The sequence below is a fragment of the Bombus terrestris genome, chromosome 1, assembly GCF_910591885.1.
Source record: "Bombus terrestris chromosome 1, iyBomTerr1.2, whole genome shotgun sequence".
Taxonomy (NCBI): Eukaryota; Metazoa; Arthropoda; class Insecta; order Hymenoptera; family Apidae; genus Bombus; species Bombus terrestris.
Genome location: NC_063269.1, coordinates 2,495,164 through 2,514,363, shown reverse-complemented (window position 1 = coordinate 2,514,363; position 19,200 = coordinate 2,495,164). Strand labels below are relative to the sequence as shown.

The 19,200-nt window shown below is 39.8% G+C and overlaps 1 protein-coding gene across 9 annotated transcripts in view; it reads right to left on the bottom strand.

The window, feature by feature from the left end:
• The window catches only part of LOC100642674 (dystrophin, isoforms A/C/F/G/H), a 439,133-nt gene that overhangs the window by 94,829 nt on the left and 325,104 nt on the right, over positions 1-19,200 (bottom strand). For all 9 annotated transcript variants that reach the window (XM_048406314.1, XM_048406316.1, XM_048406313.1 and 6 more), the window contains one exon: positions 3,785-3,957. In XM_048406314.1, coding sequence (XP_048262271.1) covers positions 3,785-3,957 — 173 coding nt within the window. The remainder of the gene's footprint in view (positions 1-3,784; positions 3,958-19,200) is intronic.

Sequence of the window (19,200 nt, the reverse complement as noted above, 5' to 3'; positions counted from 1 at the left end):
TCGTCAGCTAAAAGCACGATCAATGGAGAAGCTAAACAACTATCTGCAGCAGACCACAGCCAACTTCAAATTAGAACTTGGCACTTAATCAAGATCGCACGCACTATCGAGCGAAGAGATTCCAATTGGATTTGAGAAAAATTTTCCTGAGATTCCTCAGAGTATTCAACAGATCAGAACAAATCTCAAAGGTCGTATTTAGAGTCGAAGATGCATTCAGTCTCGGTATAACAGTAACAACAGTTGAGTATCTCTTTTTTAGTGAAAAATTTCCCTTAATAAAACATCCGGAACCCGAAAAACGCGGGTTTGAAGAAGTCACTTTCTTCTCTCTATCGTCTCGATCGATCGCAAGGATCCATTTTATACTTCGCTACGAAAGCACCGCGATCGCAACTCGTGCGTGGCATATCCGATGCATGCGACAGAAACAGGGATTCGCAATTTCCACCGATAAAGATTTCAATATGGGCACAGAGGTAATCCACGAACGTAGTACACGATGGCGATCGACGGCAAGAAGATTCCATCCGGAAACTCCTTGCAACGAAACTGCTTCCGCAAGGAAGATGTGCGAACTTTTCTACGAGGAAAATCCAAGGAGGATTTATAATAAACTGGCTGATGCAAATCAAGCGCCAGCCGGTTCACGGATTCAGGTCGGGATTCACGTTTTTTAAACGGGCGCGGCTTTTGCAGACGATAAAAATGGGAAATTGATTAAGCGAAACGGGAATAATAAATGGACATTGACTTTAGAATTTTCTTGCTCGCGCTTTGTCTTTTTCTCTCGCTCTTTTCCTAGTTACGCGTTTCAGGTCACCGTGGTAATTTTTCATCGACGAATTTCAAAAGAACTAGCAACGCTCTCTTTTCATCTTTTCCTCCAGAATTGAAAGATGAATGGAGTTTTTCACCGGCGAACGTTGAAAAAACAGCGCCCCGGTAATTTTTCACCTACGAATTTCACAAACTAGCGAACGCTTCACTGTGCTTCTATTTTTGTCTTCGGAAGATGGGCGCTGAGTACGCGGTTGGTAAACACGGAAACGAAGAGTATTTAAGCCCCGATGAAATTTTTGGATTCAAATATTTTTTCCTTCTACCTCCCCGCCGTTAAAAAAGATAATAGTTTTGCTATTAAAACAATAAACAACTATGAATAATCAAGACTGCATATCTACTATTGTAAAATATAAAATAATATCTGAACAAACAAATTGCTAACATTACAATATTAGTATCTAGCAAAAATGATAAAAAGTTGCGAATTATGGATGTTAGAGCAAAGAAACGCAGGCGAATAATACTGAAATAAGTGAGAGTTTCACTTGTATCGCAAAACAAAAAAGAGAATCGCTGATTATTAAAACCGAAACAAAAGAGAAGAAATTATCGGTCTTTCTACAGAATGGGTTAAAATTCTTAAATACAGATCTCTTATCCGATCGCTTCCTTCGGATAACGCGATAGAATATTAATTCTACTAACTGAATTCCAAATGCTGATTCGGAGAACTCAAATTACCATGTAACAAACGTAAACCCTGATTGTAATCCGGGCACGCATCGAGCATCGACCGACTAAAATCAATATGCTCCTTAATAATCCAACCTGGTTGGAGTCGGTGCGATCGGAGCAGAGGTTTTGCGATGTCAAAGCAGCGTCGCGGCTTCAAAGTTTCACAGAGAATCCCATGAGAGTTTCTCATCACAACGCATCGATAGGGTTGGTACCGAGGCCAGGTCGAACGTCAAAGATCCAGAAGGTAGGGGTGAAACGGTAGCTCTTTCCTCGCTACAATTTCTGCTTACGTATTACCGCGACGCATAACTGCTACGTTATCAAAGGAGAATGGCGCTCGGAGAATTTCCGGCTTCATAGTTAACCTACTGCGTGTGCACGGCCACTGACCCGATGCGCCCGGCTTTGGAAATCTTTGGAATTGTTCGCGCGTCAAAAGCCATTGTTCCGGCAATGTTGTCACGAGAATAATTCTCGGTTCGTTGTCACGCGGATTTACGAATTCTTTTTAAGATTTTCAACCCTTTTTTCCCCGCCGTTCCGTCATTGTTGTCGTTCCTCGGCGTTAATCGCGTTAATCGCTGTTTCAAAATATGCATTTAAGCGTGTATACATTGTCTCGTACAACGTGCGTTATCTTTTCTCTCGTGTTTTCTCTTTTTCCATATTAGCAAGGTACATTGTTCTTCCCTTTTCTTCCTTTTAGGCTCTTTTTTCTCGTTTTCGTTTGCGTCGAATGATGCCGGTTAAACGTCAACCTCTGTTTCAAGGCACAAAAATTGAAGGATATTAAGGCAGGCGTGGATTTCGTTGACGTTGATGGTATTTTTCAACGTTATCTTTTTCCTATTTGCACCGTTGTCGCGGGCAAAACTGCAAACTGCAAACACACGCGCACAATTGGAAATACCCTGCGCGTTTCCAAGTTCCTCTGTAACATTTTTGCACCGGCGATTTTCCTAACTCGACCGTTCACATTCCACGGTCGTCGCGAGAACAGTTTGACATTGGTTTAATGCGTTTTTCAAATATTCAACGGATTAATAAATCGATCGGCACGCGAAATGGAATCTGAAATCAAGTTTTCGGAAGTAAACGGCTCGTCCAGTAGGGAGCGAAAAACAGAAACAAATAAAAAATACCAAACGAGACAAAGGTAGAAAAAAATCGTGTTCGCGTTGTTTCGATCCCAGACGAAAAATTTCCACGTGGCAACGAAGGAAAGTGCATTGGCTCGCAAATTTGTTTCCGCCATTTTCGTAGGTTCGTTCTCGCGTCAATATGACACGTGCATCTCTTTGGATTTACTTTTTAACCGACAACCTTGCTCACCGCGAACGTATTAAAATATCCAAGAAGAAAATGTCAAACGAAATGACACGAGAAAATGTTACATACAAGCGATCGAATAAGTACAGAGGCATAGTTAATGCAACGTTTAAAATGCTACCAGTTAGTTTCTGCGGAAAAACACATTGATCCGAAAAGAAAATTGCGACAATGGACAATTCGACCAATTCGATACAATTCGCCAATCTAATAGCCAGCAGGAGTACGCTAAAGCCCGATAATATTTTCAGATCAAAGCTAATCTCTTTCTTCTATTTTCCTTCACGTTTCATCTTACTCCAACCTTTATCTCACGTTCCACCAATTACTTCTTCTTCCTATTTCGTCTTTCGTTTTCGTGCTCTTCCTTTTCTATACGCTACTCTTTTTCATCTTCTTTTCCACGTTTTTCTCTTCTCGTTACACACCACCGCTCCCCCACCCCTCTTCTCCTCACATAACGCGTCATTCACTTCTTTTTTCACTCTATATATTTTTCAAGCTTCTATTTTCCTTAAATCTCGGTTCGCCACTTTCCCACATTTTTCCTCCAAGCACCCTCCGTCCTTTTTTTTCACCAGGCCGATAACCCAACTCTTGGCCGTCGCGTTTCAACTTATCCCCCGTATAATTCATTCTTCCACTCCGCGATCTCGCGCTGAATTCTCTACGGCCACTTCTCGCCGGTTAGATACTCGGCCGCAATCAAAATGGAACGTCTGTCTCGAAACGGCGCACCTGTTACCGCTCACGGGAGCTGAAAACTTCGCCGTTCCACCTGTCATCGTTCTCACCGCGAACGCTAATTGGATTGAAAAAAGGAACGGATAATGTGGGATAGAGGAAAAACAGGAGAATGGAAGAACCATAATGGAGACAAGGGAAGAGAGCAGAAAAAGAAACGAGAAAAAGCAGTACGGTCGTCGCTTACCTTATCGCCATACTCTTCGCTTTCAAGTGATGCCATCGCTGGTTCATCTCGTCCAGACGTCGTTGCAGCATAACCGCGTCATCCTGGCTGGCCAGAGAACTCAACAACTTCCGGCCAGTACCATTCAGGGATGCGTACACGTCTCGGTGTGTCTCGATTTCCGATTGCAGGTCCTGAAACATCCAAACAAAAGGTAACGTCAATTTTTCTCTTCGGGCGTTGCTAATTTTGTATTATACAAGAACTGAATTTTTTATGGTTGATGTCAATCCTCAATTAATACCAATGGGTTTTAGTTTCGAATGATGTACAATGAAGATCGTGGGTTAAATATCACGTAGAATTTTAGTACGTTTTTCATTACGGTTTATATTGTGCGTTTTAGGCGATGAAGGCTGTCGATAGGATTTTCAATACAATTAAAAATAAATAACTCAATATTAATTCAAACGATTGTAGTCACCATGACCCAATGATACCAATTGAGAATTGTTTTTATTCTCTTTATTCGTAATTATTAATTTAGTAAAATTAGCGAGAACTATCACTCCTATTCTACTAAATTGAACGTTTGTTCAATTTAATAAGTTTCTATGATTAATATTATCGTATATATTAGTATTGTATATTTGGTTTCTGTAATAAATTAAGTTGTGCCTATCAAAAGGATAACGCTCGCCAAACTCAAATGAATTTTTCCATTTCTCGTATTCTCGCGACGAAAAACAGAAATGGTAAAAATGTCGACCGACGTGTTACTCGTACAAACTAATCAAAACTGTGCAGGATTGAACTGGAATACGAAACTTCAAACAGAGACAATGTAACCAACTATAACACAAGCAAAAAGCTTCATAGTAACTTGATAATACAGTGTATACAGAAGCGTTAAGAACAAACAGTATATAAAATAAAAAGTGATCGATACAAATTACCGTGTACGATGAAATTTACGATCGTTGCGTAACCATCGCGGAAGCTAATTTTGGCACTAGTTAAAGTATCTCGTGATCAACGAACGATGTTATTATCGAAGAAACATTCCATGTCAGCGTGAAATATCCGACGTAGAAAATTTCAAGAATTCGCGCAATATTCCCCCGGGATTTTCTCGACGGGAGAGTACCCTGTGGAAAGTATACGTCGAAAATAGGGGGAAAAGAGAACAGTGTTTCGTCATCGTGATGACGTGAATTGCGGCGAACGCTTGGCCAGAAGTGATTTATGCCGGGTTCCCCGTGTACGTCCAAGCTTTGGGTCCACAGTTGACGTGCGCCGATGAAAATAAATCGAGGTCGATGCAAGTGAATTAAGAAATATTCGTTGCACCGCGCTCTATATACTTCACGCAATTTCCACAGGTAGCAGAATTCGAACAGGAAAATTTTCGTTCAAAATCAAACGTAAAAGATGGTTTCGTTTCTGCAACTTGCTACTCGCCATAAGCGGATTTCACATTTTTCCATTCCTTTCTCGTGCATTGTAAAATCGATGCAGATGCAATCGGTGATCTAGGAGAAACACTGTTTTATGGAAATTTATTTATGGATACTGTGTATATATTGGTATTTACAGCGAAAGATGTATAGCCTCTCTCTGTTTTGGAATTTAAATTTATATCGTTTATGTAAAGGCTAAATTCTAAAAAGTAAAAGAAGTATGGCGTCACATTGAAGGACTTAGTGTTAAATTGTACATGTGTTTTGCCAAATCGTATCTATACTAAATTGCATAATACGTACCCTACTAAATCGCAACTGTAACTACCTGCTACTAAATTGCGACTGTAACTACCTGTTACTAAATTGTACATGTTGTACATTTACAATTTAATAAATTTAGTAGTATCTATTTAGTTAATTTAGATCTCTCAAAATAATGGAACATCCTTTCACTTTTTACAATTTATCGTTCGTATAAATACTATACGAATGATTGGTTGTGCCATAAAAGTGCCGAGGAAATATTCTTACGGCGAATATCCACGATTCAAATAGAAACTAGCAACGAGACTAGCTTTAAGGGATGATCATCCAACTACTGTACAATTCCGGTAAAGCCGACTGTCGAAAAGAAACCGTATGAATCATCCAAACGTTCTAACCGTGCAATTTTAAACTACCCTCAAAATCCTACTAACCTCCCCATTCACAATCATCCCTTTCACAATGAATTCTCCATTCGCTGTGAAGGTATAGTTCGCCAAAAACCACCCCTAACGCACAATGAAATCTGTCGTAAGAAATGATTAAACAGACGGAATGTCATCCTTTGGCGATCAAACATTCAGGTCATAGCGGAGTTGAGAAGAATCGGTGAATATCCAAAAGCCTAAGAGAGGCTATTTTCGTACCACTCGTATGTTCCATCCTGTTGGCGAATTTTCTCCACTACAGGGGATGCGGACAATAATTCAATAGCCATTCTTCTTGGGCCACGGATGTTAACTTCTATAATTCAAACAAGTACAGATTGAAAGTCGTTCCGGAATTGAATGCACGCTGTTTTCCGTTTCGCATCTCCGTTTTGCGACTCTACTGGTTTACTGTACATAGATGATAAATAAGCCATAAATGAATAGTTAACCAGCGAAGAGTTTGATTAAAAGATGACTTCACGTTCTAAATAATAGACTGAGGATTTCTACGAATTTATGGGGAAATTTGAAAATCCGAAATATATAAATATTTGAATATACAGAAACATATAAAATATCTAAAGCATAGTATTTTCTATGATATTTAATACGCAAAACAATTCCCTATCTTGGCTCCATTTTTTAAAAATTATATTCAAAAAAATATGAACTTGCATAAAATAATTCGCAATCTATGAAGTAATCGGTGATTTCTAGGCTACCGCGAGTTCTAAAACGAGAGTCCCCTGAGTTTCACTCAAGTTCCCAGTTAGAAAAGCCAAAACTATTGGAATTCGGGAATTCTATGGAAGAGATATTTTTTCCAAACACGAATGTCTCTTGAATCAACACAGTTGACGCGTGTAAAGGTTGCATCATAAAACGTAGACGATTCGATGGCAGAAAATGTACCGAGAGTGATGCACAGCTCCGGCGGAATTTATGTGGGCGATAACACTTTCGGAGAACCGATTGTTCGCCATTTCAGATGGAAAACGTTGGCTCGCAAATTGTTAGTTTGTAAAAGGTATTTGAATTTTTTACGATCACCATTGTATCATCTAATGAAATATCGTCCACACTGGAAACGTTTGAAAAATCCTATCGTTCCTTTTGATATTTCTTTTAAAAGATTGCACAATAAAATGATAAAAAGGTTGATTTAAACGAATTATGGAATAAAAAGTATCGACAGTCGTAAAAATAACAAGATATCTGGAATTGATTGGTATGGCGGAACAGCTGGTGCATGGCTTTTTTATCGCTCCTACGTGTTCGACGCGGTAAAGTTGCGTCCACAATTTACGGTACAACCTGTACACCGGAGAGGAAGAGCGGCAAACATAGATGGCAAATATTGTGGTACACGATGTGCAGCGGTGCAAGGAACTTGTTTCAAAAGCGTCGGGGTACATCCATCAAAACGCTTTTCGTCAGAGTGCTGGTCGAAAGTGCGAATCGGTGACGTTTAATTGGAACACCAGATATCTGAACGATGAAGTTTGATAGCTGTGGTTGGATTAATCGTCGGCCGAGTATACGCCAACGTTCACACACGTTGAAAATTCTCCATTTTATTATACCGCCTTGTTTTTTTGCATTACCGTAGAAATGTAGTATGTGCGAAACGATGGAAAAATTGGTATGTCTTTGTCCAGTCGTGAACGTAAACAACGAGTAATCTTATTCTTCTATTATCTGTATACGTATACAGAAAAATGCCAAAGCGATCGATTGCCTGATCAACGTCCAATCTCGTTCAGTTGATCCAGCTCAAACTGGTGTACTTAGAAAAAGTGAAATTTCCACGCTATACTTTCTTTATGACGTGGGATAATTTTCTACGATAATGTTCAATTCCGCAGAAAAGAGTTTAGAGAAGAAAGCTAACACTTTTCTGCTGTTTGCCAATCAAGTATCACATCGTAGAATACCGATCGATCTGGAAGAGGGCGGAGGATACGATACGCCGTCTTAACGGCGCACTTTCAATGCAGATTAAATTTTCCGAGTAATGGGTGACTATAAAGTGACCCCGGTGAACCGATGCGAAGAAGAAAGAAGCGTTTAGAAGAAATTCGATGGGTAGATGGGCTGGAAAAAACGCAAAATGTAAAGGGTTTTTAGCCAGTCGACGGCGCTCGTGCTTCTTATCGGACCAACCGCCCTGCAATTACGCAAATAGCGCGTTATCGATGGCGCGTCATGAACGATAAAATCGCTCCATTTTTCCTCCGCCTGTCCTTTTTCCTTTCGTTCTCTACAATTTTAGTCTTCGCGAAAATATAGAAGGAAGGACTAGGAAGATTTCCGCTCGTAATTTTATCCTTCGTTTAAGCTCATATATACAAGAAATTAATTGTTAAGACGCTTGATAATGAAGTTCGCGTGAAAGTCTAGAAGACGGGGTATTCCGTGCGACACTGTTGAAAACGCGGAAGAATACTTCGACACGTTCCAATATCTTTCCAATATCGTAATATTCTTGCAACGCTCTAGAGGCCAGTGTGACGATTCGTAGAACTGCAGAAGGTTTCGCGATATTGTTGCAAATTTTTAATTACCCCGAGGGTCACGCGAATGCTTCGTAACACTTTTCAGATTGCTCAGAAATTTGCGTGAATATGGATTTTTAATTTATCGCGTTCCAAGTTCCTTTTTATAAGGCTACAAAATGATATATACAGTTAAGAATGCAAAATTAAAGAAAGAATGTTTTTACAGCTTATTCTCTTTGCCAATATTATGCGTTTAATAGACCGTTCTTTATGCGTCCAACTAGTTTTGCAATCTGCGTATTTTACAGTTTCAAATATTCCATAAATGCAAAATATCCGCAGTACAGCGATTAAAAAATTACGAGTCACAAAATGACCCGGCTCGTCGATTATCTCAGTGACGATCCGCTCAAACATCGGTAATTAAATCAATTTCACGTGCGTTTGTATGGCCACGATTCAATTAGAGCGGCGAATCCTTACGCTCGAATCGAAGTGCAGGTTTGCCCGCGGCGGAGCGAGAGGCATATTACCTGTTCCCATACCAAGGACGTAATATTACGTCTGGGAGGCGAGATCGCTTTATTGCCTGGTGTTGCGGCTCCTGATAATATTTCGAACACATGGCGTACACGCGTAATTGCCAAAGGAAAACATGGTTACGCGGCCGCTTCGCGAATAATATCCACGTTCCATCAATCATCGAACGCGAAACACGTAACGAGCCGAGATATTCCGAGCCGCGACGAGACAAACGACTTCCTTCGTTAATTACGCTATTTACGATCGGCTGACGACGCTTGAAATTCTTTCACGTAGCACCTAACACGTTTAAACAATGTTGTTTTATCGTTATATCATGCTGCAGTGCGTATGACGATCGACTTAAATCAAACGAAAGAGGAAGCTGCTGTGATCGAGTCTATAAAAATTTGTTTTTATTACCCTCGTCCTGCGAGGGTAAATTTAATACCTTGCTTGTCTCGTACAATGATTTATTAAGCAATAACGCTTGCGAATCGACAAGAGGTAGATCGTACAGAGAAACTGAGTTTTAAAAAGTCTTGCTTAGGCTTTAAGCGATATGGAGCTTTATGGTCAGACAACATCTCGAAAGAATTTATTAAAATTAGATATAATTTCGTTTATAAAATATTCCTTCTTCTAAGTTATTAATAAACGTGTTATCGCAGGAGAAAATTTAATAAACAAATTTCGCCAATAATATTATTTTATTTACGCCAGCTGACTTCATCGATGGCGATTGTGATTCGAATTACCAACGTCCTATTGTTTGTTTAATTTAGACGATGTGCTGTATATTAATTATAGTCATATCAAAGCATAATTCTCTTTCAGGCTTCTAATTTCTAGACCGTTCATCTAAATTTCATTCATATACGTCCAATTTTCGTGACATTTTCAGCAAACTCCATACATATTCCGTATTAACGTTCTGCGGTTACTCAAGCTGGATAATTGAATTCAAACCAGAGGTCTGTAAACAAAATTCGCGTCGCAATACTCTTCGTAAATCCCTGTCAAATTTTCCAGCCGGATTCCAGCCTTCCCGAACTTCAATTTCCACTACCAACTGCTTAGTATTACTAGCACTCTGCGACGTGGCTTCCGCCGATGCTACCCGTTCGTCTTTTCGTTGTGTCGTTCACAGGAATTTTCTTCCTTTTTACTCTAATTTCAGCAATTTCGAACATCAATCTATGCGCAGACGAGCAATACGACGGTTAAAGACTAACCGTTAAAGTTTCCTTGAACTTCAATGATTTCTGAACTAATGCGTTTTATTATCTACTCGCGATTTTCTACCCCTAAGGACCGAGTTTACTTCTCACCATTATTTCATTTATCTGCCCTTCGATTCTTCGAAGATCTTTAGTTTTAATCTTCATCGTTCTTGTAAAATACGTTCCAATCGACAATGCAGATTTTATCGTCTCCACCATCGACTAATATCCCGTGTAAGTTTGATAGCGTATTCCTATCCTCGACGATATTCTTTTATACGCACGATAAATGTTTCAATTGCACGGTTATTAAATAGTTTCGATTAATTTCGTTGTAGCTTGACAAAACGGATGAGCAACGCGACATCGTAGTAAAAATCGTCGAAAATCGCTACGAAATTGAAGAAAATTCTATTTCTAACGGTGCACGCGAATATGCAATCCCGTTATCGAGAATGTAAAAGCGGCTAAAAGCTTCGCGCCGTTGCTATAATATCGCAACGATGTCGTGCCGTTTATCCGCGTCAATTCTCTAAAATTTAATCGATCCCATTGCGCACGATGAAAATTTTAGATGATACGAAGACGTGCCATTCCGTCGGAAACGACGGAGGGTCGAGCATAATTCAAAGGGGCTTCGTCTTTCGAAGCGGCCTGTTTCACGTGACGTATTTAATCGGCAGTGTCAGGCTTAATCAATGTCTGACACTTAGGCGGTCGGTGACGTGCACGCTGGCGAGGATTTCTAACGGGGAATTGCCGATTACCCGTCGGTATACCGAGATTCCCCGACTGTTCCGCCAGTTGAGAGAGCTCCTTCCCTTGGAGGCGTTACTCCGCAGGGACAAAGCCGGCGAATTTACGTGATCTATGGACGAGACGATCTAAACGGCATTCACACAGAGCCGTGCAACCTTCTTAGCGGTTTGTCACGTCGCGTCGTTGAATGATTTTGCGCGGAAGGTTTGTGAATCGTTAAAAAATCGTCGTTTCATTATTTTATGACTGTCGATATCGCGAGATACCTTTTTCTTATTACTATGATAAGCGCAATGATTATAATGATACGAAGTTACTTTGCCGGTCATAAATGTTAGAATGCATAATTGCTATATTTAAGGAGAAGATCTAATTTTTACTTTGTTTGATGATATTGTATGTATATTATTACATAATGGGCGTATGATGAGAACGAAGGTTTGTAGCAAGATAATTGGCGAATAAGAGTAGCGTTTCAGTGCCTGTGATCGATAATGTATTAATTTTTCCACATCGATTAAGCACACCGTCAATCTTGTAGTCCAAAACACGTAATAAAATTGAACCCGATATTCTATTTCACTCGATTCTTCATAGTTGTAACGTGTAAATCATATTATCTTTTGTTATAAATGGATTCGATAAAAAGATACGTGCTACGTAACATAAATGTATCATCGATTGTAAAAATATCGAGTATGAATCGGTTGGAATCAAATTCCAAATGTTGTTCGGAGTGCAAAGGATCGAGTGTGCCTCTTGTCGGTTTTAAACATTTTTTTTACAATTTCGTATATGTAGTTGTAGTAGCAAAATGGTTCTTCGAAATCACCGGTGAAATTGAAAACTTTGCGCCACTTTCGAATGGTTGGCCCTTTGATCAGATTAGTAGATCGAAAGTTTCGAATGGAAATGGAGTGTGTTCAGCAAGCGATGGAACTAATACTGGATATACTTCTCTATCGAATTGTTCATCGTTCCATTTGGATTTCGTTTTCCAATTGTTTTCCCAGTGATTCATACCTTTTTTCATTTAATCACCGACGCGGCTTCGCAAAAATGACTGAATTCGCCGCTTTTTTTTCAGAAACCCGCTGAGAGGATCGTTTCTCCCTCCACGAGATCGCAAACAAACCTTATTGAGAAAAAATATTTTTTTGTTAATTGCCCTAGCTATTGCTGACTCGAAGGTAGATTCTCATATCAACGTCATCGTCTACGATGATTCTATAGTACACACACACACACAAAAAAAAAAAAAATAAACAAATTCTGTAATTTCACTTTGTTATTTATACATTTTATTGTCTCGTTCTACATAGGAAAAAGAAAATCAATAAACAAGCTTTTTTCTTTATCATCGATCAGATTCTGTTCACCGGAGAGACAATTTTTGTATCTAATAATTTCTTCACTTACAAGTTCCCTATCTGTTTATCCGTCGTCTCATTTCTCTTCAAAATAAATTATATAATATTTACATCCATAGAAACTAAAACAAACGATTTAAGAGTTGCAACGTGGCATAAATGGCTGACTACGATGTAAAAGAGATATTCTTTCTTAAATCTCTCAAGCTACTTATTTCGAATAACATGTGAACCGTAAGATAAACCAAAGATAATCACTGCTCGTCTCAAACGTATCGTCGTGAACGATCAAACATAGACGTTTACCTGTTCGAAGAGATGCAGTTCTGCCAGCAGCATGTAGGAAATGTAGATATACCGTGCGTCGTCCGGTTTCTGCTTGCCACGTGCTCCCCGAGGGAGGTTTCCCTGAAGGGTGGCACGCCCCCCGGGCCAGGTGCCCCCTTTGCGCACACTATCACGATAATCCACCGTAATTACGTAGCCGGAAGTTCCACCCTCATCACCCCAACTGTCCAACCCTCTCCTCCAACGTTCCACGTCCTTTACCTGTTCACCCTCTTCGATTTCGACGTTTCGACACTCGATAAATACACGCACGGATTTCCGCCGCTGTCCTCGCACATCCTCCTGCGTCCTCTTTCGTTCCACCACACTGTGCCACGCATTTTTCTCTCTCGTAATTCTCACCCTCTCACCCACGCACTCCGTTTGGCCACTAACGCGCTTGTTTTCACCGTGATCACCGCAGAAACTGTATGCAAATGCCACGGCATTTGCTCGAATTATCGATCACTGATTAAACGTTGCACACGGATCTTGTCTGAGCGGGTGTCGCGTGATACGTGCGTGCATTTCATACGGTTGACCGATAGCCGTGCAACAGAAAAATCCGGGAACACATGTCGCGATTAATCGACAAACAACATTTTAAACAGCCGCGCTAATGAGCACTCGGAACACTTTGCCTTCAGTTTTTGTCAATAATCGGCGTTTCTATTGGTTCTCGTCGATGGTAGGAGATTGAATGCCGAGTTGAACGTTTGTCGAACATTGCACAAATTGCGAAGAAAAATTCGTGATTGAATTTGAAGATGAAGAAATTGTATGTAGGTCTCGGTGCACTCGATTGTGACTGGATGCAAACGTGAAAGAAGAAAGAAAAAACATAGTACTCTGATGGGACTGATTTCAGTTTCGTAAATTTACGAGTTTAACGAAGTGGAAGTTTGGATCGTATTAATTAATTTATTCAGGAACGACGATTTTCTGAGAAGTTTTAGTCGCACGCTGAAATGCTGGACATTTCGAATGTATAGTTATTATTCTTTATTTTGCTTTCAGTCACTTTTAAAGGTCTCGTTTAAGTCTTTTTTTTTAGTTAGTTTTCACTTAAGCGGTAAATGCAATTTTCAGTTCAGTTTGGTACGAACAATCAAAGTTCCATCCGTTTTTATCCAAAGGGAAACTCTTAGCTCATACAAGTGCTATCAAATACATCACAACGTCAAGTGCACATCGACTCCATTGTTAGAGAAAATCCAATTCCTTGGAGAAAAATTGGCTTCTTTATCCCCAGATGGATCAAACAAACGATTGCCAATTACACGAACGTTATTCAGTTTCTTATAGGAAACTATCTATTTTATAAACAGTAACATGTCTTTTCCGTTCCAATTATTATTGGTTCTTAGATTTCAGACTAGAAATCTAAAGAATAAAGAAAATTCCAACTATGAAAAAGTCAGCAAGACAATGCGCTCCAATTCTAACAGCGTAATTTCCCACTTACGGTCTAACGACCTCCTCATAAAAATTCCTATTATTTTCTAGATTTCGCTGTGCTACCGAATTAAAAGACAAAAAGAATTTTAACTACAGGAGCTGAACAGGAAAATCAACGGCAAGTCGAGCAATGTAATTTTCGATTCATAACATCAATTACCAACTATCTAACAGTCACTTTGATCCGTGTGAAGCACAGGTACATATAGAGAGGTATAAAAGCCATCGATTTCAGCCGGAGAAACGATTAGTTCTTGCAGGATTCGAATAGGACGCATCGTGTCAGGCACACGTCCTGGCCATTGTTACGTGGAATCCAATTCCTCGAAGAAAAATTATCCCTTTATCCCAGAAGGGGTTGAACAAACGGCGCTCGAAAGAGGGTTGAGCACTCTCTATCTTGTTACGAAATCAATGACGCGTGTCCACCTCCTTTTTCGAAGCGAGAGCTGGATAAAATGTGGCCTCGAGAATGGAATAGGGTCGCATTCTGTCGGATTAGAAAGCGAGCCATCTTCCTGGACCCGATTGGAACGAGGCTGTGAGACTCTGCTGGCGATCAAAATAAAATATACGAGACGCGGAATCGGGCTACGGGGATGAATAATGCATCGAACGAACAGCTTGTGGTAAGTAACGAGGCGGATTTGTAAAACATCAGGCCTCAACCCTGTCACGACATCCCCGATGAACCGCAAATAATTTAGCTACGTTTCACGCGGTAGTCGACAGAAACGAATTCCACTGATTTCCTTCTTTCCTTATCGAGCAGAGGATCCCTTGGTATTGAAAATGTATGACGGAGGATTTTCTTACTAATTTATTTTTGTGATTAATGGACAAGAGCTTTTTGATATACATATGATAAAAGCAATTGCAAGTTGATGAGAAATAGAGAAAAAGCAAGAAGAAGCAAAACATATAACAAACACTAAAGTCAAGCCTATAATATTTTTACGATGATTAGTAGGCATCGATTACGATGAGATATCGTCGAAAGTATAGCTTTATATAATAGTCGAAGTTCGTGGCTTGAATTAGACAACATACGAAGTTTCCTTCGCGAGAATGATGGAGATTTGAAAAATAATTTGATTGGTTGAAGATTTTTCCGAAGTGTCGATACAAAGGATTGACCATTTTTGAAATTTCTTTTTCATTTCGAATCGTTTCTTTTCTTTAAACCGTTTTGATACTTATAAGTAGATTTAATCCGAGATAAACGAGCAGGATAACGAGTCTGAATAAAAAACGATATTTGAAAGATAAATCCTGATTTTTCTCTTCGTTCGAATGATTCCATCTTATTGTCCGTTCTAACACTTTCGTAAACCTGAATCTTTGTCTTTTCAAATCTTCTTATCTTCGTCGAGAAGATAAAACCAAGTGGAATTAAAAAAGAAGAAACGAATATTCGCGTGAAATATAAATCTATTCATAGAAAATTTTTCGAGACCCCTTTCGTCGTTTATGAAACTCCATTATCCCTCGGAGAATTGCACCGTTGGCATTGGGAAACGCAAGACAATAACTCGATCCGAGATTAGCGCGTCGTTTCGCTTCGAAATCGAATATTATTTCTTGAAACGAAGTTGCCGACGGCTCGTGGGAATTTTCAGAAGCATAAGGTGTGTTCCCCTTTAGATTGATAACAATTTCCAGCGAATGAAATGCAAAGTGAATGTCGTACTTGCAAACGAGTTCGAAGGGAGTCCCGTCGTCACTTTTTCGCCTCACGCGGACTCAACGAGGGAAAAAGTCTCTTTCTGGAGGACGAAAAGAACGAAAAGTTGCCGGCGAATAACTCGAGTTCTAGGGTCTTCAACGATGCAGATTTCTTCGTTGTTCCGACTAACTGTGACAATCACGGGAAACTCTCTGTATATTCTTCGGATAAAGTCGGATGGCAGCTTTTATGATGGATTAAAAAAATCTGTCACGAAGCAAAGAAAAGTTCGCGAAACTACCACTTCCCCGATAATTCGCAAGTTCCTCGATTCTATTTATTATCTTTTTTTTCATAACTTCAATATCTTTTAGGAACAATAAGAAAGGAAGAAAAATCGAATGAAAGAAGAACGCAAGACATTATAAACGTATCATTCTTTTCTAATTTTTATACGTCTTTGAATTCGACCAAGCATTCCATAAGTGTCAGCTTATTTCAATTTCATTAACAAAGATATTACATTTAAAATTGCAAAGTGTAAAATTCTCATAACTGGGCTTAATTTTCAATCTCCTAATTATCAGTCAACTCGGTTAACAAGTTAATATCCATAGGAAAGTGAGTGTGTATTTAATCCAGACCTGTACAATGCGCCAAACGTTAAAGTATAATTTTAAAATCATGTTCCCTAAACTTCTAAAATATTCCTCGAACATTGAAACGTAGCTGCAGGATATTTGTCTCCTAATCTCAAAATAAAAATTAATTCGACATCAAAAAGATCGCCAATACGTCAGACTTTGGTTTTTCATCCACTGGGTTAGTTTGCTCGCGTCTACCAGACACGCGTCGTTCATTTTTTTCTCATAGTCGGTGGATAGGGGCTGGCAAAGCTACGGGTCGTCGACGGAACCCATTAACGGCGTCCACGGTTCGGCACTCTTTTTTCCCCTGCTTTCGTCTCGATTCGTTTCGGACCCGAAGAGAGGGCGAAGCCTGTCACACGAGCTTCGTCAAAAACTAAAACGAGAATCATTCCCCTTCCCCTTCTTCCCTCTCGCGGGGTAAGCAGCGACAGCAGCGGGGAAAATTTCATTTTAATATCATCTAAATGTCATGGCACCGCTGGAAACCGTTCGGAAGAAGCGCCGCTGTCGTTTGTCTTCTGTCGAAAACACATGGCATAACTTTCGCGACGAGTGACTGCCAGAGAAACGAACGACGAAAAGAGCATCTCTCTTTTCGTCGAATGTTTTGACAAATAACGAAACAATTCCACGAATTTCGGTTATTACGTGCACCGAGTTCGCCAACGTCATTTCGTTACTTGGAACGTATATCGATTGACTTCTAATATTACAGAAGGCTACAGAAAAGAAATAACGTTCGAAAGATTGTCGTTTTATCTTTAATTTACCCTGCAATTTATTATCATCTATAGCATTGCCGTTTGCTAATCGAACTTACGGAGGTAAGTCGTCTTTTTTTCTTCCGAGAATCGAACATTAATCATATAATTGGACAACGAAGTTAAGAAATCGACGTAAAGAGGTCGGAGGTGATCGATCGAAAGATCATTGACACCGAAACTAAAATTGTATTTCGTCAGAGAATCCTTTATGCTTCTATACCAAGACAAAGTTAATTTCAGTTTACTATGTACACATATATCAATCGTATTTCCGAAACGAATCGTAAAGATCTAAATATTTAATGTATAAAGATCTAAAGATGAAACTACACCAAGAAATTACAACTTATATTACAGCTATAATCTTTTAGTGCTACCATATTCTTGATAACTCTCAATTTTCCTTCAAGTTAAACTCGATGTCAGTGAGTTAAAGCGGAACTTCATTCTAAATATTAGGAATAGACATTACGCAGGCGAAGAAGGTTTCTCATAGAACGTATTAGCTTCGCTCTTGTTTCGCGAGCAGTCAACGAGAATCTTGTTCAACGTACGAGAAGATCGAGGCGGATGTTAATACCGGTGGTTCAGGCTCTGATAGAGAAATTGGTGTACCAACCACCAACGTAATGTTACTGAAAGAGGCCGATGGGAACAAGGGATGGGTTAAGCGGCTTGCGGACGATTAGAGAGCGCCGCAGCAGCCATCGTCGCGCTCCAGCTTCATCCCCATTGGCGATCAAAACCCAACTACCTCGTGGTTCGGTTAAATACAAAGTACCGAAAACTGGCCTCTCTTTCTTCCTTTGTACCTTCTTTTCTGTTTTTTTCCACCGTTTCGTCCAAAATTTCCAACAGGATTTACCGCGAAATTTGTACTTATAATCTTCTTTGCGCCTCGCCTTTGAAGGATGTAGATTTTTTTCCATCGTAGGTTCCGTAGAAAAGTTTGCTTTGCTGGCTGATCTGAATTGAATAAAAAGTCTGAATTCGAAAGGGTCTGGAGTTTGAAGATTTTAGATTTTAAAACTACCGCGTACTAAGAATTCTGCATTTCGAGGATTCTAACAAGGCTTCTGAATCGTAAAGATTCAAAACGCGAAAGATGTAGGATTTGAAAAGTCGCAAATTCCAAAGATTCTGGATATGAAGACTCCAAGGGCCGGGCTTAAAAATCTGTTAATTTTCCAAGCTGGATTTCTTGAAATTTTGCATTCGTTACTGAAAAGGAAATATCCAATTTTCTAGGATCCTATACTTGTTCCTTGGAGCCAAAGAAACTTCATACGCTTTCGTTCCCGCGCAAAGGAGGTCGATTTCCAAGGGGTCAAAGGCAAATAGACGAAAAGGCGTTAGCGCGAAACATGTCTATATCGGATATGAAACTTCCTTCGGGAGATGGAACGCAGGACATCGTGTACCAGCTACCGCATACTCGGCATATCTCCGGAATCGTAGCCGAGGTTCTCGGGAAAAGTTTCACGAAGGAACGTCGACAAAGATCGCGGAAATGTCGGGCCAAAGTCCGGTCAAGTGACCGGGGAAACTATCAGCATCCTCTAAAATCAAATTTCCTGTCTTCAAAAAAAAAAAAAAGAAAAAAAGAGGGAGAGAAAAAGACTATAAAATACGTTCCTTCAAACACCGTCAAACTCAATGTTTTTTTTTATCTTTTTTTAAAACATCAAAATGACTTCTTTATAAAAATACACCGACCAAACGCATGGAAAAAGATAAATCTTCGATAGAAATCCTAATATTCATTTGTCTCTACGCGTCTGCAAATAAAATTCGGTTTTCCATTCGCCGCCAGGGAAAGAATAAGCCCTCGTGAGTGATCCTGATGGTCAATAAACGTGGAGCGAGATATTTTCCGAACGCCAGGGATCGTATATCGGCGACCAGTGAGAGATTTGACCAGCTATACCACGAAAGTGTTTTTTTTCCTTCGACGAACCATTAGATCGAGTTTCACGATCGTGATCGACGGTCAACACTTTCTTCGCCAGAGAACCGAACGGCTGTCACCGACGGGTTCACCG